General features: G+C 36.0%; 1 protein-coding gene and 1 long non-coding RNA gene across 4 annotated transcripts in view; one reads left to right on the top strand and one right to left on the bottom strand.

Annotated features, from left to right (window-relative positions):
• Positions 1-14,061, top strand: part of CDADC1 (cytidine and dCMP deaminase domain containing 1) — a 43,692-nt gene extending 29,631 nt beyond the window's left edge. For 2 of the 3 annotated variants that reach the window (XM_059902938.1, XM_059902937.1), the window contains 2 exons: positions 1,218-1,278; positions 9,046-14,061. In XM_059902938.1, coding sequence (XP_059758921.1) covers positions 1,218-1,278; positions 9,046-9,119 — 135 coding nt within the window. In that variant the 3' untranslated portion in view covers positions 9,120-14,061. The remainder of the gene's footprint in view (positions 1-1,217; positions 1,279-9,045) is intronic. The other variant, XR_009498715.1, reaches the window with a different exon arrangement.
• Positions 1-19,346, bottom strand: part of LOC132352459 (uncharacterized) — a 28,947-nt gene that overhangs the window by 8,066 nt on the left and 1,535 nt on the right. The window lies entirely within an intron of this gene.

The raw sequence follows: 19,346 nt of genomic DNA, 5'->3' as shown, positions 1-19,346 counted from the left end.
AGTGATTCTGATGATGGGGATTTCTAGGCAAATAAGAAAGGAAGGGTGTGCTTTGAGATATTGATTACACTCAATTTTTCTTATCTGCTGCTCCAGTCATCACTGTAATATCTGAGAATCTTCATGCTTCTCTATTTCTTTCTGAATGATTGAGATGGAAAACTGTAATCAGAGGAGATGTGATATGGTATGATATGATACAATAAATGGTATGCTATGATAAAAATAATAGTATATATTATATTACTATATTAAAAGGCAACATTACTATATATTACTATATAGTAATATATTTAATATATTACTATATTAAAATTGTAATATATATTAATATTACTATATATCAATAATATATATTATATATATTAATATAATATATATTAATATATACTAATATATTAAATATATTACTATATTAAAATTATTAATATATACTAATATATTTAATATATTACTATATATAGTAATATATATACTATATATATTACTATATATATATACTATACTATATTATACTATACTATATTACTATATATATATACTATACTATATATAGTATATATATATACTAGTATATATATACTATACTAATATATAGTAATATATTATGTATATATAATATATTACTATATATTAATATATAGTAATATATTTAATATATTAGTATATATATTATATATAATTATAATATACGTTAATATATTAAATATATTACTATATTAAAATATATTACTATATTAAAATTATTAATATATAGTAATGTATTGAATATATCACTATATTAAAATTGTCCTATTTTCATTCTTTCTATCTAGGCCTTCTCTAGCTATTATAAGATTCTGTAGGACCTGGAGCTAGAATATGAAGTGGTGGAAATTCTATAGTATTGGGCATGGGCAGACCCAGGTTCTGGTGCTACTGCTGTCTTTAGTCAGTATGTAACCTTGGGCAACTCACTACACTTCTCTGGTCTTCCACTTCCTTACCTGTAAAACGAAGGTAAAGGAGGATTTTTACACTTCCTTCTCTAAGAATATTGATTCTCATTCCAGAAGTCATATCATTCAGGGTCATTCAGAGTCGTTATTAGAGCTTGGTTGGTACGACACACTAACTCTTTTTTCTTACATTGTTTTAAGCTGTTTTGATATTTGAAAGCACAGTGCTGAAATGCTATTTATTAAACATATAAATAAAATGTTTGTGTCCTTTTACAGTGGCAACTGAATCCATCCAGAACTTGTGTTCTTGAGCAAAATGAGCCTGAAAGCAGAGAGAGTAAGTATTTACAAGTCCTTTATTGAGGTTGACTTTGCTGCTAAGAAGAAAAGAAACATAGGGAGTTATAATGATCAGGTGTTGGAAATTGCTGTGGTTGGAGATGGAGCATATTCTTTTTGCAGGTTACATTTTTGCCATTCAATTTGTTCACAGACGTTTGTGTATCTACTATTTGCTAGGTGTCATGGAAACTGCTGATTAAGGACTAGTCCTATGGGCTCTGCAGTTTAATACAAATAATCATGTACAAATTGAATTTATAAATTAAATTTACATGAGAAAGTAGATGACAGTGCTCTTCTATACCAAAACAAAAGCCTCTTGGGCAGTTAGAAAGGAAAAATACATATAATTAATACAGATGGATCTAGGGCCAAATTATGAGGATATGTACATTCTTATTAGAGTAAAGCCACATTAGCTCAGATTGGTCAGAGAGTGGAAATATTCTGGTTATTTGAATAATCTAATTAAGAGTCATCACAGTTACCATAAATGAATTAGTAATCTTCAGAGCTTTATTATTTGCATATTAACACACATACTGTTAATGTAATACAATCTTTGGGAGATCTTGCAATTCCTCAGGCACATAATTTGGAACATTAATTATTATTAACTGTACAATATTATGTTAAAATATTAGCCATGTTATCTTTCTGTTTCGATTCAATTCAAGGTAAGTAGAAGTTTAGTATAATAAGTAAAATTTTCTTGATAATAACAATGATTTGACTACTCTGAAAAATCAGGAAATACAAGTCTTTATGGGCAGAAGCAAGAAAGAAAAATCCTGTGGAACAAAAACCACATTCACAGAAAGATAGACAAGATGAAAAGGCAGAGGGCTATGTACCAGATGAAGGAAGAAGATAAAACCTGAGAAAAACAACTAAATGAAGTGGAGATAGGCAATCTTCCAGAAAAAGAATTCAGAATAATGACAGTGAAGATGATCCAGGACCTGGGAAAAAGAATGGAGGCAAAGATTGAGAAGATGCAAGAAATGTTTAACAAAGACCTAGAAGAATTAAAGAACAAACAAACAGAGATGAACAATACAATAACTGAAATGAAAAATACACTGGAAGGAATCAATAGCAGAATAACTGAGGTAGAAGAACAGATAAGTGACCTGGAAGACAGAATGGTGGAATTCACTGCCGCAGAACAGAATAAAGAAAAAAGAAAGAGACCTCTGGGACAACATTAAACGCAACAACATTCGCATTATAGGGGTCCCAGAAGGAGAAGAGAGAGAGAAAGGACCCGAGAAGATATTTGAAGAGATTATAGTTGAAAACTTCCCTAACATGGGAAAGGAAATAGCCACCCAAGTCCAGGAAGCGCAGAGAGTCCCATACAGGATAAACCCAAGGAGAAACACGCCGAGACACATAGTAATCAAACTGGCAGAAATTAAACACAAAGAAAAATTACTGAAAGCAGCAAGGGAAAAACGACAATTAACAAACAAGGGAACTCCCATAAGGTTAACAGCTGATTTCTCAGCAGAAACTCTACAAGCCAGAAGGGAGTGGCATGATGTACTTAAAGTAATGAAAGGGAAGAACCTACAACCAAGATTACTCTACCCGGCAAGGATCTCATTCAGATTCGATGGAGAAATCAAAAGCTTTACAGACAAGCAAAAGCTAAGAGAATTTAGCACCACCAAACCAGCTCTACAACAAATGCTAAAGGAACTTCTCTAAATGGGAAACACAAGAGAAGAAAAGGACCTACAAAAACAAACCCAAAACAATTAAGAAAATGGTAATAGGAACATACATATCGATAATTACCTTAAACGTGAATGGATTAAGTGCTCCAACCAAAAGACACGGGCTTGCTGAATGGATACAAAAACAAGACCCATATATATGTTGTCTACAAGAGACCCACTTCAGACCTAGGGACACATACAGACTGAAAGTGAGGGGATGGAAAAAGATATTCCATACAAATGGAAATCAAAAGAAAGCTGGAGTAGCAATACTCATATCAGATAAAATAGACTTTAAAATAATGTTACAAGAGACAAGGAAGGACACTACGTAATGATCAAGGGATCAATCCAAGAAGAAGATATAACAATTATAAATATATGTGCACCCAACATAGGAGCACCTCAATACATAAGGCAACTGCTAACAGCTATGAAAGAGGAAATCGACAGTAACACAGTAATAGTGGGGGACTTTTAACACCTCACTTAACACCAATCGACAGATCATCCAAACAGAAAATTAATAAGGAAACACAAGCTGTAAATGGCACAATAGACCAGATGGACTTAATTGATAGTTATAGGACATTCCATCCAAAAACAGCAGATTACACTTTCTTCTCAAGTGCGCACGGAACTTTCTCCAGGATAGATCACATCTTGGGTCACAAATTAAGCCTCAGTAAATTTAAGAAAATTGAAATCATATCAAGCATCTTTTCTGACCACAACGCTATGAGATTAGAAATCAATTACAGGGAAAAAACTGTAAAAAACACAAACACGAGGAGGCTAAACAGTACATTACTAAATAACCAAGAGATCACTGAAAAAATCAAAGAGGAAATCAAAAAATACCTAGAGACAAATAATGAAAACATGACGATCCAAAACCTATGGGATGCAGCAAAAGCAGTTCTAAGGGGGAAGTTTATAGCTATACAAGCCTACCTAAAGAAACAAGAAAAATCTCAAAGAAACAACGTAACCTTACACCTAAGGGAACTAGCGAAAGAAGAACAAACAAAACCCAAAGTTAGCATAAGGAAAGAAATCATAAAGATCAGAGCAGAAATAAATGAAATAGAAACAAAGAAAACAATAGCAAAGATCAATAAAACTAAAAGCTGGTTCTTTGAGAAGATAAAATTGATATACCATTAGCCAGACTCATCAAGAAAAAGAGGGAGAGGACTCAAATCAATAAAATTAGAAATGAAAAAGGAGAAGTTACAACAGACACCACAGAAATACAAAGCATCCTACGAGACTACTACAAGCAACTCTATGCCAGTAAAATGGACAATCTGGAAGAAATGGACAAATTCTTAGAAAGGTATAACCTTCCGAGAGTGAACCAGGAAGAAACAGAAAATATGAACAGACCAATCACAAGTAATGAAATTGAAACTGTGATTAAAAATCTTCCAACAAACAAAAGTCCAGGACCAGATGGCTTCACAGGTGAATTCTATCAAACATTTAGAGAAGAGCTAACACCCATCCTTCTCAAACTCTTCGAAAGAAATTGCGGAGGATGGAACACTCCCAAACTCATTCTATGAGGCCACCATCACCTTGATACCAAAACCAGACAAAGGTACTACAAAAAAAGAAAATTACAGACCAATATCACTGATGAATATAGATGCAAAAATCCTCAACAAACTACTAGCGAACAGAATCCAACAACACATTAAAAGGATCATACACCATGATCAAGTGGGATTTATCCCAGGGATGCAAGGATTCTTCAATATATGCAAATCAATCAGTGTGATACACCATATTAATAAATTGAAGAATAAAAACCATATGATCATCTCAATAGATGCAGAAAAAACTTTTGACAGAATTCAACAGCCGTTTATGATAAAAACTCTCCAGAAAGTAGGCATAGAGGGAACCTACCTCAACATAATAAAGGCCATATCCTACAAACCCACAGCAAACATCATTCTCAATGATGAAAAACTGAAAGCATTTCCTCTAAGATCAGGAACAAGACAGGATGTCCACTCTCACCACTGTTATTCAACATAGTTTTGGAAGTCCTAGCCACAGCAATCAGAGAAGAAAAAGAAAAGGAATACAAATTGGAAAAGAAGAACTAAAACTGTCACTGTTTGCAGATGACATGATACTATACATAGAGAATCCTAAAGATGCCACCAGAAAACTACTAGAGCTATTCAATGAATTTGGTAAAGTTGCAGGATACAAAATTAATGCACAGAAATCTCTTGCATTCCTATACACTAATGATGAAAAATCTGAAAGAGAAATTAAGGAAACACTCCCATTTACCACTGCAACAAAAAGAATAAAATACCTAGGAATAAACCTACCTAGGGAGACAAAAGACCTGTATGCAGAAAACTATAAGACAATGTTGAAAGACATTAAAGATGATACCAACAGATGGAGAGATATACCATGTTCTTGGATTGGAAGAATCAATATTGTGAAAATGACTATACTACCCAAAGCAATCTACAGATTCAGTGCAATCCCTATCAAATTACTAATGGCACTTTTTACAGAACTAGAACAAAAAATCTTAAAATTTGTATGGAGACACAAAAGACCCCAAATAGCCAAAGCAGTTTTGAGGGAAAAAAACGGAGCTGGAGGAATCAGACTCCCTGACTTCAGACTATACTACAAAGCTAGAGTAATCAAGACAATATTGGTACTGGTACAAAAACAGAAATATAGATCAATGGAACAGGATAGAAAGCCCAGAGATAAACCCACACACCTATGGTCAACTAATCTATGACTAAGGAGGCAAGGATATACAATGGAGAAAAGACAGTCTCTTCAATAAGTGGTGCTGGGAAAACTGGACAGCTACATGTAAAAGAATGAAATTAGAACACTCCCTAACACCATACACAAAAATAAACTCAAAATGGATTTGAGACCTAAATGTAAGACCGGATACTATAAAACTCTTAGAGGAAAACATACGAAGAACACTCTGACATAAATCACAGCAAGATCTTTTTTGATCCACCTCCTAGAGTAATGGAAATAAAAACAAAAATAAACAAATGGGACCTAATGAAACTTAAAAGCTTTTGCAAAGCAAAGGAAACCATAAACAAGACGAAGACAAGCCTGAGAATGGGAGAAAATGCAAACGAATCAACGGACAAAGGATTAATCTCCAAAATATATAAACAGCTCATGCAGCTCAATATTAAAAAAACAAACAACCCAATCCAAAAATGGGCAGAAGACCTAAATAGACATTTCTCCAAAGAGGACATACAGATGGCCAAGAAGCACATGAAAAGCTGCTCAACATCACTAATTATTAGAGAAATGCAAATCAAAACTACAATGAGGTATTACCTCACAGCGGTTAGAATGGGCATCATCAGAAAACCTACAAACCAAGAAATGCTGGAGAGGGTGTGGAGAAAAGGGAACCCTCTTGCACTGTTGGTGGGAATGTAAATTGATACAGCCACTATGGAGAACAGTATGGAGGTTCCTTAAAAAACTAAAAACAGAACTACCATATGACCCAGCAATCCCACTACTGGGCATATACCTAGAGAAAACTGTAATTCAAAAAGACACATGCACCCCAATGTTCATTGCAGCACTATTTACAATAGGCAGGTCATAGAAGCAACCTAAATGCCCATCGACAGATGAATGGATAAAGAAGATGTGGTACATATATACAATAGAATATTACTCAGCCATAAAAAGGAATGAAATTGGGTCATTTGTAGAGACATGGATGCATCTAGAGACTGTCATCCAGAGTGAGTAAGTCAGAAAGAGAAAAACAAATATCGTACATTAACGCATATATGTGGAACCTAGAAAATGGTACAGATGAACTGGTTTGCAGGGCAGAAATAGAGACACAGATGTAGAGAACAAACGTATGGACACCAAGGGGGAGAAGCAGCGGGGGGTGTGGGTGGGGGGTGTGATGAATTGGGAGATTGGGATTGACATGTATACACTGATGTGTATAAAATGGATGAGTGCTGTATAAAAAAAAAATAAAATTTAAAAAATAAATAAGTTTAGTGATTAACTGATATACTGGCTGGCAATCATTAGGGTGTCAAAAAAGCAAAACTGGAGGAGTTTGAGTTTAAAAAAAAAGTCTTTATGGAAATAATTTCTATGTGAATATATTGATTTTCTATGTTTTGAGTTAGCTTTATTTTATTCAAGTAGTAAATTTTTTATTTGTAATCTGGAAAGAAATACATATCCACTCCATCTTTCTTTTTCAGAATTTATAAGGAAAAGAAAAGCGTTTAAAAAGAAAGGAAAAAATATGTATCTGTTTAAAGAATGCGTATTCAGTAACAGTGTTTTAAGGGGTGAGAACAATTCCCTGCTGTTAGGGAAAGGACACCAAAAGCACTAACCATAAAAAAATGAATTAATTTATCTATGTTAAAATTAAGAACATCTGTTTGTCAAAAGATACCATTAAAAGAGTACAAAGGCAAGCCATGGAAGAGGCGATATTTGCCACTTATTATCAAGATGGGTCTTGTGGCCAGGATTTATTGTCCCTAGATCACTAAGGAAGGGCAAGACATGCTGTGGGTGGAAGTATGGGAAGGAGGAGTCGTGATGGGGGAGGGGGTGAGAGGGATGCTTTTGCTTTGCTTGCAGTGCTGTATTTCTTGACCTGGCTAATGGTTAAATGTGTGTTTGCTTTATGATTGTTCATTGAACTGCAGATTTATGTTTTGTATGTATTTTTTAACAAGTGTTTTATATCAACAAGTAATATCGCTATCTCTTTTTCAATTTTATAAGAGCTTTATTGAGGTATAATTCATATATCATAAATTTGCTCTTTTAAAGTATAGAATTGAGTGGGTTTTTGTAGATTCACAGGTTTGTGCAACTGTCACCACAGCCTAATTTCAGAACATTTCCATCATCTCAGAAAGACTCCTCTTACCCATTTGTAGTCATCCTTATTTTCCCCTACCTCCAGCCCCAGGCTACCACTAATCTACTTTGGTAAATACATTATGATGCAATTCCTATATAAAGTTCAATAAGAAGGCAAATTGTGTATTGGTTAGTACATGTAGCAAAATTATTTTTAAGAAGTAATGGAATGATAAACACAAAATTCAGCATAGCGGTTACCTCTGAATGGGGGTGACAGAGGGATAGGATTAGATTGCGGAGCATAGCGGAGGTGGTAGCATTCTAGTTTTGGGGTTGGGTAGTAGTTTCTTGAGTATTAATTTATTATTAGGCTTTAGAGCTCCCATCTGTATTACACATATTCTTTTTTTTAATGTTTCCAGTATTACATCATAAGAGAGAGAGGACTTTCCAGATCTACCTCCACCTGTGTCCTTAAGACTAGGAAGACAGAGCAAAGCAGGACACAGAGGCTTGGAGAGCAGGCAGATCCCTGAAAAGACAGGAAGCAGGGGGGCAAGAGGAAACTTTTGGAGATGATGGATATATTTATCACCTTGACTGTGGTGATGGTTTCTCGGATGCGTACTTGTGTTAAAACCCATTAAATTGTGCGCTTTAAACACACACAGTTTATGTACCAGGAAAGCCATGGAAATCAAATGATGGGAAGAGCTTCAAGCCAGGCCCTTCTCCCACCTGACCAAGGAAATGGGTCAGTTTTCCCTCCTGTGGAGGAGTGGGAATGGCGGGGTGTTCCCTCACACCCTCCCTGCCCCACAGATGGCTCCCTTCTCTCCCTGGAGGATAAGTAGGTGCATTTTGTTTCCTCCAGCCTAATAATAATAACTCTCCCCCCAAAACAGTTTTATGAATTGTTGGCTATACACTGTTGAATGAATCCAGTTTTTAAAAGGTCAGATATTGTGTTACCTGAGTGAGTTATCTAGAATCTGTTCTTCAACAGTTGAGAATTATTTTAAGATAAAATCAGTATTCCTTTTTAACTTAAGCATTATTTTGATCTTACAACCTCTGTGACTTTAACAAATAGTCATTTATTTGAAGTGACATTTTTCTGACGTTAAGTTATTCTTGAACGCTAGATGGTGTGTTGGGACCCATACCCCAGGATGAAGAACAGCACCAAAACAAGAAGCTGCGTCTTGCAAACCACTAAGAAGTCTTGTCTAAACTGGGGTGAAGGCCTCAAGAATTTTTATTGCACTTTTAAAAATCCAGCCTTGTTAACTCAGAAAATAAGAATGGATTTTGGATATAATTGAAAAATTTTTAAAGAAAGCTAATTTATTACTAGCATATGAATGATATTAATGAGAATATTTTTATTTTAGATTTGTGTGTTTTCCAGAGTATAGTGGTGTGTTTTTTTATTACACTGAATGAGGTATCAATAATTTAATGAGACCAGTTCAGTCGGCCATACAGATTGATTTCTCCTTGTCTTAGCTTTACATTAACCAGTTTGAAAGGGGCTGGTTTATTGGAGCGTACATCTCAGCAGAGAATTACATACCTTTTCAGAAATATTAATTCTTTTTTTTTATAAATTTATTTATTTTATTTATTTATTATTTTTGGCTGCGTTGGGTCTCCGTTGCTGCACGCGGGATCTCTCTAGTTGCGGCAAGCAGGGGCTACTCTTCGTTGTGGTGCGTGGGCTTCTCATTGCGGTGGCTTCTCTTGTTGTGGAGCAGGGGCTCTAGGCACTCGGGCTTCGGTACTTGTGGCTCGCAGGCTCTAGAGCGAAGGCTCAGTAGTTGTGGCACACGGGCTTAGTTGCTCTGCGGCATGTGGGATCTTCCCGGACCAGGGCTTGAACCCATGTCCCCTGAATTGGCAGGCGGATTCTTAACCACTGCGCTACTAGGGAAGCCCAGAAATATTCTTTTGGATTATGAAGGTGATAATTAGTAAACTACTCCAGGAAAATAAATGGCAACCTGGCCATTTTTAAGTCAGTGTGTGGCTCACCAAAAGTTCCCATTTATACTCAAAGCTTTCTAATAATCAGAATTTACTTAATTAGGATTGAGTCATAAAAATGAAGTTGGTGGACCTGGTCTCCTTTATAAAAGTATATTTCTAACAAGGTTATTAATTTTTCTTCAGTCTTTCGATATGTAGAAATCACGATCATTTGTTGGACTAGGGTGTTTTTATATCACTGATTTTGGGTAGCAAAAGGAAGAGAATATAATTCTGAGACAGTATTACTATTTGATATCACTGACTCTTGAAACCACTAACAACAAACTTCAAATGTGGTTATGATGTTAACAGAGAAGAAATATTTTAGTCTGGAATACTGAAACTAGCCTTTTTCAAGTTCCATTCATAAATGCTGCCCATTATTCCCTCCATATAATTAGCACAGAATGTCTCATGGCTTTGAATGGAAAGCCTTATAAAAACATTTGCAAACCTTAAGAATACTGAAAGTCTTGAAAGTAAACATTATGGTCAGTTCAGTTATTTTCCAAATTGCTCTTGGTGAGTCCTCTCATTTTTATTGCTGAGAAACTTTCAGAAAATTAGCCCAAAGATGAAGGTACATGTTTTCTACTTTCCTAGAGTTAGAGAGGGATTTGCATGGCCTGGGGCCTGCAGGCCTGGGGCGTGACATGCTGAGGAATGACTGCTCTGGCTATATGTGGGGAATCAGGTTCGCCTCTGCTGTTGCCCCCTTTCTTTCCAGGGCATCACATATCATCACAAGGCCTCCTATCAGTTTCTCAGAACTTTACACAGGACAATCCACATGTTGACCGATGTCCCTGCTTGGACAGCAGCGTGCTTAGGTCCTCCGGGAGTTCAGTCATCATACCTGGCAGTTGAGAACTGCTGTAAACATTTCACCACAGATGTAGGACATGGAATAGAGAGGGATGGGAGGAAAGATGCCTTTAGAGGTAACTAAGGCTAATTTGAAAACCAGTGGTTAAGCTATTTAACATTTATCGATATTAAATATTGAGATTTGCTTACATTATGCTTAAGTTCATCTTATATGATGTGTTGTTTTCAACTGATATGTCAGCTACATCAACTATTTTGTAAATCAATCAGCAAATGTTTTGCCAGTTTTGTGGATTTATGTGTTGGACATAGTGGGGAATATCGGAAGGGAGAAACATACAAATGGGAAGAGCTATGATTAGGAAATGGAAAACTGGTTATTTCTGTAGCACTATTAAAATGATCATGGTAATGCCATATTTCCTTCTGTGCAACTGGCCAGATTTCAACATTTATTGAGAGTTTACCATGTAGTACCAGAAGGAAAGCTCTTTGAGTGCAGAGATGCGTGTGTGTGTGTGTGTGTGTGTGCATTTGCATGTGTGTATTTAAACTGCTGAATCCAGTGCCTACAACAGTGTCTGGCACATAACAGACAGTCAATAAATATTTGTTGATTGACTGAATGACTGCTAGATTCTGGCTAGACCCCGGCTAGACCCCGTAGATGAGATGTGTAAGACATGCATCCTGACCTCCAGAAGCTCACAGTCTAGCGGAAGACGCAGGCATGAAATCAAGCAATAGAGTGATTCTCAGAAGGGGGTCCCTGGACCAGCAGCATTAGCCTCGCCTGGGGACTCATTAGAAGTGCAAGTTCTCAGGCCCACCCAAACCTGCTGAGTCAGAAACTCTAGGGGCGGGGCCCAGCACTCCCTCCAGGTGATTCTGATGACCCTCAAGGATGAGAACCGCCCTGTGGATGTAACTGTAGGAACAGTGGTGGCACAAAAGAGGACAAGCATACACTCTGGTGAGTCACGGAGAAAGGGTCTTGTAGAAGTGGAGGTCCTGAAGGGGCTACAGGGTGTTGCCAGGCAAACAGTGGGGGTGAGATGAACTTCTGGGAGAAAGTAATGGAGATAGATGGTCACACTGGGAAGCAGGAAAGGGAAGTGTCAGGGACTCACACAAAGATTGCTGAGCTGTACCAAGAGCGCCCTGGGCTAGCCCCCTGCCTGAAATCTAGGAATTCACAGTCAAGAGGGTTCATCCCTTAGGGTGAGAAATCAAAATTTGCACTTAAAAATACATCATCCTTAATTCCAAAGATGGGGAGGATAATAGTGAATTCATAATTTGAAAAAAAGAGCTCTGCATTTGTTTACTGCCAAGTGACAATATAATATGCCACCTGGAGGCGGGGTGAGTGTGGGCCTGGCTCGCCCTCCAGCTGTCAGGTAGAGTGCATGCAGGTTTACATGTACTGTTTCATTGCATCACTGCCAAAGCTTTTTCTTTCATTCAGCTTTTCTATGGGTTTCTCTTCCTCAGTTACTTATTGAGTTTGAGAATATACCTTCTCTCATAAATCTTCCTCGTTTTATGCATGAACAGTTCAGCTTTAAGATCTGCCACAACAATCTGCTTTTGACCCACTTTAGAGCAATTGTTTGAAGTTCTGGTATTGCCAATAGTGGCCACTTGGCATTTAGCTGAGGCTATTACTATTGCTTTTTAGGATTAAGCAACAGTTTAGAACCTTCATTTTTATGTGTAATATTCTTAAGGGTTTTGGGTGGTTTTTTTTGCTATCATTTAAAATTATAACGTATTTCTGATATACAAGAAAAGTTAAAAGCCCCATTAATCAGTATCAGTTGAAAATGAGGCCCATTTAAAATGGAATACCCTTTAGAACCTTGTCCATAAAAATGTATTTACTCTATTCAATGAATTGCATTTAAATGGACTCAGATTTCGAAGGAACTTAGATCTCATCTGTTTAGAATACTCCTTTATAGATCTGGAAACAGAAGCGTCCAGAAGGTGAATGATTTCTTAAAGTCTAGTTCAGAATGTCACAAGGGCCTAAATCAGTATCAGTTTTTTTTTTTTCCATTTTCAGTTTTGCTTTTAATGTCAGTGCACATTTGTCCTGTACATGTTGACATGTTGGCTGATTTTAACATGTATGTGACAGTAATAAAAGACTTCCATTACTATAAATTAAGTCATTTTTTAGTAAAGTTACACCTACACATTTTAAATGAGCAAATAGTCCTATAAACCTTACTTTGAAACAGTAAGTCCCACACTGTCCTCTGTATCACCCCACCCCAGAGGCCACCAGGCTCAACTATTTTAGCTGATTATTTTGTATTTATCTCCAAATCTCCAAATCACATGTTCCTTACTAGTGTTTCAGTTTTAGGTATTTTCTTTTGAATTACCATTATGAAAGAGCTTTCTTTCACCTCACTGTCTCCACACACTTCCATCTTTCCATCCTCCCCATATTTTATTTTGGTTGCATCAATATTCATTGTTTGGTATTATGACTATGTGAATGCTACTCAGGTTTGTCATGTTGTGTACTGTGATTACTTTCCCTTTCCTTATAAAATTTATTTTCCTGAATTTAAAATTTGTCTTTTTTTGGAGAGGGGGGGCAAGCTTGGTTTTCTATATTTTATTGCTAACCTGTAGCCAAACTCTTCTCCCAGTTGTGTGACCAACTCTTCTCCCAGTTGTGTGAACTTCTCTCAGTATGCTCAAGCACATTGAGTGTCCTAAAAAGCTCTTCTTATTGAAGAAATCCCTCCTAGAGCCTCTGACCACATCTGGCCTGGGCTAATTGGTCACCAGACCTTCTGCACTGCTGGCTTCCCGGGATCTCCCTCCACAGCTCTCCTGGAGGGAGTTGGGGGCATTCTTCACCTTCTCCTTGAATTGGAACACCTGTTTCCTGGAATCCAGTCTTTTTCTCAGTTTGGTGGGCATATCTTTCAGAAGGTCTCTGAGAAAAGGGTACATGGTGGTGGGATGACTGTCAGACAAGGCTATTGTTGGGGAACATTTTCGATGCTATGAATATCTGCAAATGTCTTTATTCTACCCTCAATTTAATTGATAGTTTGTTGGGTGTAGAATTCTAGATTGGGAATAACTTCCCCTCAGAATCTTGAAGGCATTGTTTCATGATCCTAGTTACACTACTAGAATAAGTTTCAAGGTTTGGGTTGTCAGTCAGACTCAGAAGAATCAATGAAGGGGGACTTCCCTGGTGGCGCAGTAGTTAAGAATCCGCCTGCCAATGCAGGGGACAGTTCGAGCCCTGGTCCGGGAAGATCCCCCATGCCGCGGAGCAACTAAGCCCGTGCACCACAACTACTGAGCCTGTGCTCTAGAGCCCGCGAGCCACAACTACTGAAGCCCGTGTGCCTAGAGCCCATGCTCCACAACAAAGAGAAGCCACCGCAATGAGAAGCCCGTGCACCACAACGAAGAGTAGCCCCCACTCGCCTCAACTAGAGAAAAGCCTGCGTGCAGCAACAAAGATCCAATGCAGCCAAAAATAAAAATAAATACATAAATTTATAAAAAAAAAATCAACAAGGGTTACTTGGCAGCAGATGTTTAGAACAATGTAGAACACAGCACAGCCTCATGCACTGCAGCAGCCTCCCGAGACCTCACATTCACAGGCACAGCTTCCAGAATGTCACCATTGAGTCCTCTTTTCTCTTTGTCCTATAAGTTTATGTTTAAAACAAAACTCCTTTACTTTCATTTTATGATTTTGGGGGAGAAAAAAGAGGTAAATTAATGTTCATTCACTTCCATTTTTGTATTTTCTGTAATGTTTTGGCTTTAAGCATGAAATTCCTTTCCCACAGTCATTTTAAACATTTTTATTAATATATTTAGTATAAATAGCCACCCCCTAATATCATTACGTATCTTCTCCTTGGGGATAAGCCCCAAAGATATTGTGTCAGAGGAGTATGTGTTCTTCTGCTAAGGGCTGTTTTTAAGACTTGATGGAGATGAGGAATACCTGAAAAATACGGATTTTCTAAAACACAACCTTTGGGGATAAAGAATTAAATCTTGTTCAACATCATAGCATTTGGGTGTCTTTCTATTTGTTATTTCTGATTGTATATTTTAAAAGGCTTGAAAATAGAAACACTTTACCAGGCTAACCATGTATTTTGGTTCTTGTTTAACTCTCATCTCTGCTGGAATTGGTCCACTAGGTGGCTTCAGGCTCAAGTTTATTTGCAAACCATATATCTGATAAAGAGTTAATACCCAAAATATACAAAGAACTCATAAAAATCAATATTAATAGAACAAAGCACCCAGTTTAAAAAAAAATGGGCAGACATCTGAATAGACAATTTTCCAAAGAAAACATACAGATGACCAACAGGTACATGAAAAGATGCTCAGAACCACCAATCATCAGGGAAACCCCAATCAGAATCACAATGAGGTATCATCTCATAGCTGTCAGAATATTCTATTATCAAAAAGACAGTAACAAATGTTGACAACGATGTATAGAAAAGGTAACCATTGTGCACTGTTGGTGGGAAGTAAATTGGTGCAGCCACTATGGAAAAAAAGTATGGCTATTTCTCAAAAAAAATTAAAAATAGATCTACCATATGTTCCAGCAATTCCAATTCTGGGTATTAAGCAAAAACACTAATTGGAAAATATATATGCACCATTACATTCACTGCAGCATTATTTATAATAGCCAACCCAAGTGCCCATCAATTAATGGATAAAGAAGTTACACACACACACACACACACACACACAAAATGGAATATTAGCCATAGAAAAGAATGAAATCTTGCTATCTGAGACAACATGACAAGACCTAGAGGGTACTATGCTAAGTGAAAATAAGTCAGACCGAGAAAAACAGTAACGATGATTTCAATTATTTGTGTAATCAAAAAACAAAGCAAATGAACATATAACAAAACAAACAGATTTGTAAATACAGAGGAAAAAACAGGTGGTTGCCAAAGGAGAGGGGAGTCGGAGGAGGAAAGAAATAGGTGAAGGAGATCAAGAGGTACAAACTTCCAGATGCAAATAAAAAACAGTCTTGGGTATGAGATTTGGGAAATATAGTCAGTAACTATGTAATATCTTCATATGGTGACATATCATAAACCGACTTACTGTGTTGATCATTTTGAAATGTATAGAAATATCAAATCACTGTGTTGGGCAACTGGAACTACCAGTGTTGTAGGTCAATTATAGTTCAAAAACAAACTCACAGGAAAAGAGATTTGTCCTTTCCAGAGGCAGTGTGTGCGTGGAGAAGGAATTGGACGAAGGCAGCCAAAAGTTACAAACTTCCAGTTACAAGATAAATAAGTACTAGGGATGTAATGTACAACATGATAAATATAATTAACACTGCTGTATGTTATATATGAAAGTTGTTAAGAGAGTACATCCTAAGAGTTATCACAAAATTTTTTGCTATTTCTTTAATTTTGTATCTATATGAGATGAATGCTCACTAAACTGGGATAATCATTTCATGATGTCTGTAAGTCAAATCCTTACGCTGTACACCTTAAACTTGGATACAGTGCTGTATGTCGATTATATCTCAATAAAACTTAAATAAATAAATGAATAATACCTTAATAAACCTAACTTAGGAAAAAACTTTATAGCAAGATTAAGTGAATCCTATGCCAGGACTCAAATGTTTTGGTTGTTAGGAAGTATATTAATACAACTAATCAGCTTACAAATTTAGGAAAGGCATGTGACCAACTTGATAGATGCAAATAAAGTAGCATGGTAGAATATTACAGGTAAAAATTATAGAAATAAGATATTAATGCATATGTACTCAAAGAAATGTCGCATACCCACAACACTAGTTCACCTATAGAGAAATAATAGATTAATTTCCTCTAATTGTCAGAAAGATCACTAGGAGACATGAACACCTAACTTACTTAACACTTTGAGGTATTAGTAAAAAAAAAAATTACCACTGGAAAAGAAGGATTAAAATTATCTCCATTTGCAGAGCATATGGATATATATCTAGTAAGTAAGCCCAAAGAACAAGTGGAAATTTGTTACGGAAATTGAGACAATAAAATATTTTAAAGACTATAACATAAGCATGTAGTACACAGTTCATATAGACACATCGCAAGCAGTTACCAGGTATGTTAAAAGGGAGGCTGCAATTTTTAAAGTATAAAATAAAAATAAATCTAACAACACATGTGAAAAGCCTATATGAATAAAATTATCATGAACTCCTTATATAGATAATACAGATTCGAAGAAAAGGAAAAATCGATTTCCTTAAATATAAATCTTATATATAGAGAAAAATATACCAATATGCATATGTGTATGTATATATTTGTGTGTATATTTGTGTGTATATGTGTGTGTGTATACATATATATACACACATACAAATATTTTTCTGGGGATAGATAATTTGTTTACATAAAATATGAAAAAAGATATAAAATGTACATAAAATAGAAATTATTAATTATTTAATGAAATGTTATTTTATGAAATTAAAGATTAGTTATTAATTTAAATATATTTTACATACAAGATACTTTATATATGTTTCATGGAAACTACAAAGAAAAAAAAATCTATTGTAGTTACACAAAAGATTAATCCTTTTTCTTTAAAAAGAATTAATTCATATCACATCAAAAAAAATACAAAGGAACTACAACAACAACAAACAGAAAATAATGAAAGTCCTTATCAACAATTAACCTAAACATTAACAGATGAAATTCTCCAATTAAATGACACAAAGTGGTTGAATTAATTTAAAAAAAGAACCTACAGGGAATTCCCTGGTGGTCTAGTGGTTTCACTGCCGGGGACCTGGGTTCCATCCCTGGTTGGGGAACAAGGATCCTGCAGGCAGCATGGCATGGCCAAAATAAAAAATAAAAAAATAATAATTTTGAAAAGAACCTACAATATGCTGTCTACAAGAGACTCAATTTAACTTTAAGGATGTATATAGGTTAAAGTGAGAGGATGTAAAAATATATTCCATGCAAATGGCAACCCAAAAGAGAGCAGGAGTACCTATACTTAGATAATACATATTTTCAATCAAAATCAGTCACAAGACAATGTTACTCTACAGTGATAAAGGAGTCAAATTATCAAGAGAATATTACAAGTATAAATATGCACCCAACATTGGAACATGTAGACATTTAAAGCAAATATTAACAAAACTACATACAGAAAAAGCAATAAAGTAACAGGGTACTTCAGTACCCCATTTGTAAATGTGGATAGATCATCCAGGCAGAAAATTCATGAGAAAACATTGACCTGCACAACACTTTAGAAAAGTAAACCTAACGGATATATACAGAACATGCCATCCAAGGGCACCAGAAAACACAGTCTTCTCAAGGGCACATAAAACATTCCCAAGGATATGTCATTCCTGGGCCAAAAAGCCAAATTTAACACATTTAAGACTAAAATCTTATCTCAAAGCTTTCCAACCACAATATGGAACTAGAAATCAATAGGAGAAAAATCTGGAAATTTTACAAATACATGGAAATTGAACAACACACTCCTGAATAACCAGTGGGTCAAAGTAGAAATCAAAAGAGAAATTAGACAGTATCTTGAAAAAATATAAATACAAAATACCACAATTTAGGGAATACATCAACAGTAATTCTTATGTGCCTACATTTTAAAAAATGAAAGTTTTCAAAAACAACCTAACTTTACACATCAAGAAAATAGGAAAATAAAGAATTAAGCACCAGATTAGAAGAAAGGAAAGAGCAAAGATTAGAGTATAAACAATGGATAAAGAGACTAGAAAAAAAAATCAAGCTAAGAGTTGGTTTTAAAAAATAAAGCAAACTGACAAACTTTTAGCTAGACTAACCAAGGAAAAAAGAGAAGTCAAAAAATCTGATAAATGGAAGAGGAGACATCAAAGAAACACAAAGGACCATAAGAGTATATTATTAACAATTACATACCAACAAATGAGATAAATTATAATAAATAAATTCCCAAAGCATGAACCTACCAAGACTGAATCATGAAGAGAAAGTCTGAACAGATCAATAATAAATGAGGACATTGAAACAACAAACATAAACCTCCCGACAAAGAAAAGCCCAAGACCAGATGGTTTCACTGGTGAATTCTACCAAACATTAAAAAACTGGACTTCCCCGGTGGCGTAGTGGGGAAGAATCCGTCTGCCAATGCAGGGGACACGGGTTCGAGCCCTGGTCTGGGAAGATCCCACATGCCATGGAGCAACTACTGAGTCTGAACTCTAGAGCCGGAGAGCCACAACTACTGAAGCCCGCGCACCTAGAGCCCATGCTCCACAACAAGAGAAGCCACCGCAGTGAGAAGCCCACGCACCACAACAAAGAGTAGCCCCCGCTCGCTGCAACTGGAGAAAGCCTGCGTGCAGCAACGAAGACCCAATGCAACTAAAAATAAATAAATAAAAATAAAATAAAAATTTTAAATCTATAAAAAAATAATTAACACCAATCATTCTCAAACTCTTCCAGAAAAATTGAGGAGGAGGGAAGACTCCCAA

Source organism: Balaenoptera ricei, chromosome 18 (genome assembly GCF_028023285.1).
Source record: "Balaenoptera ricei isolate mBalRic1 chromosome 18, mBalRic1.hap2, whole genome shotgun sequence".
Taxonomy (NCBI): domain Eukaryota; kingdom Metazoa; phylum Chordata; class Mammalia; order Artiodactyla; family Balaenopteridae; genus Balaenoptera; species Balaenoptera ricei.
Note: the sequence above shows the minus strand (reverse complement) of the source record. Positions and strands in the feature narration are given on the sequence as shown.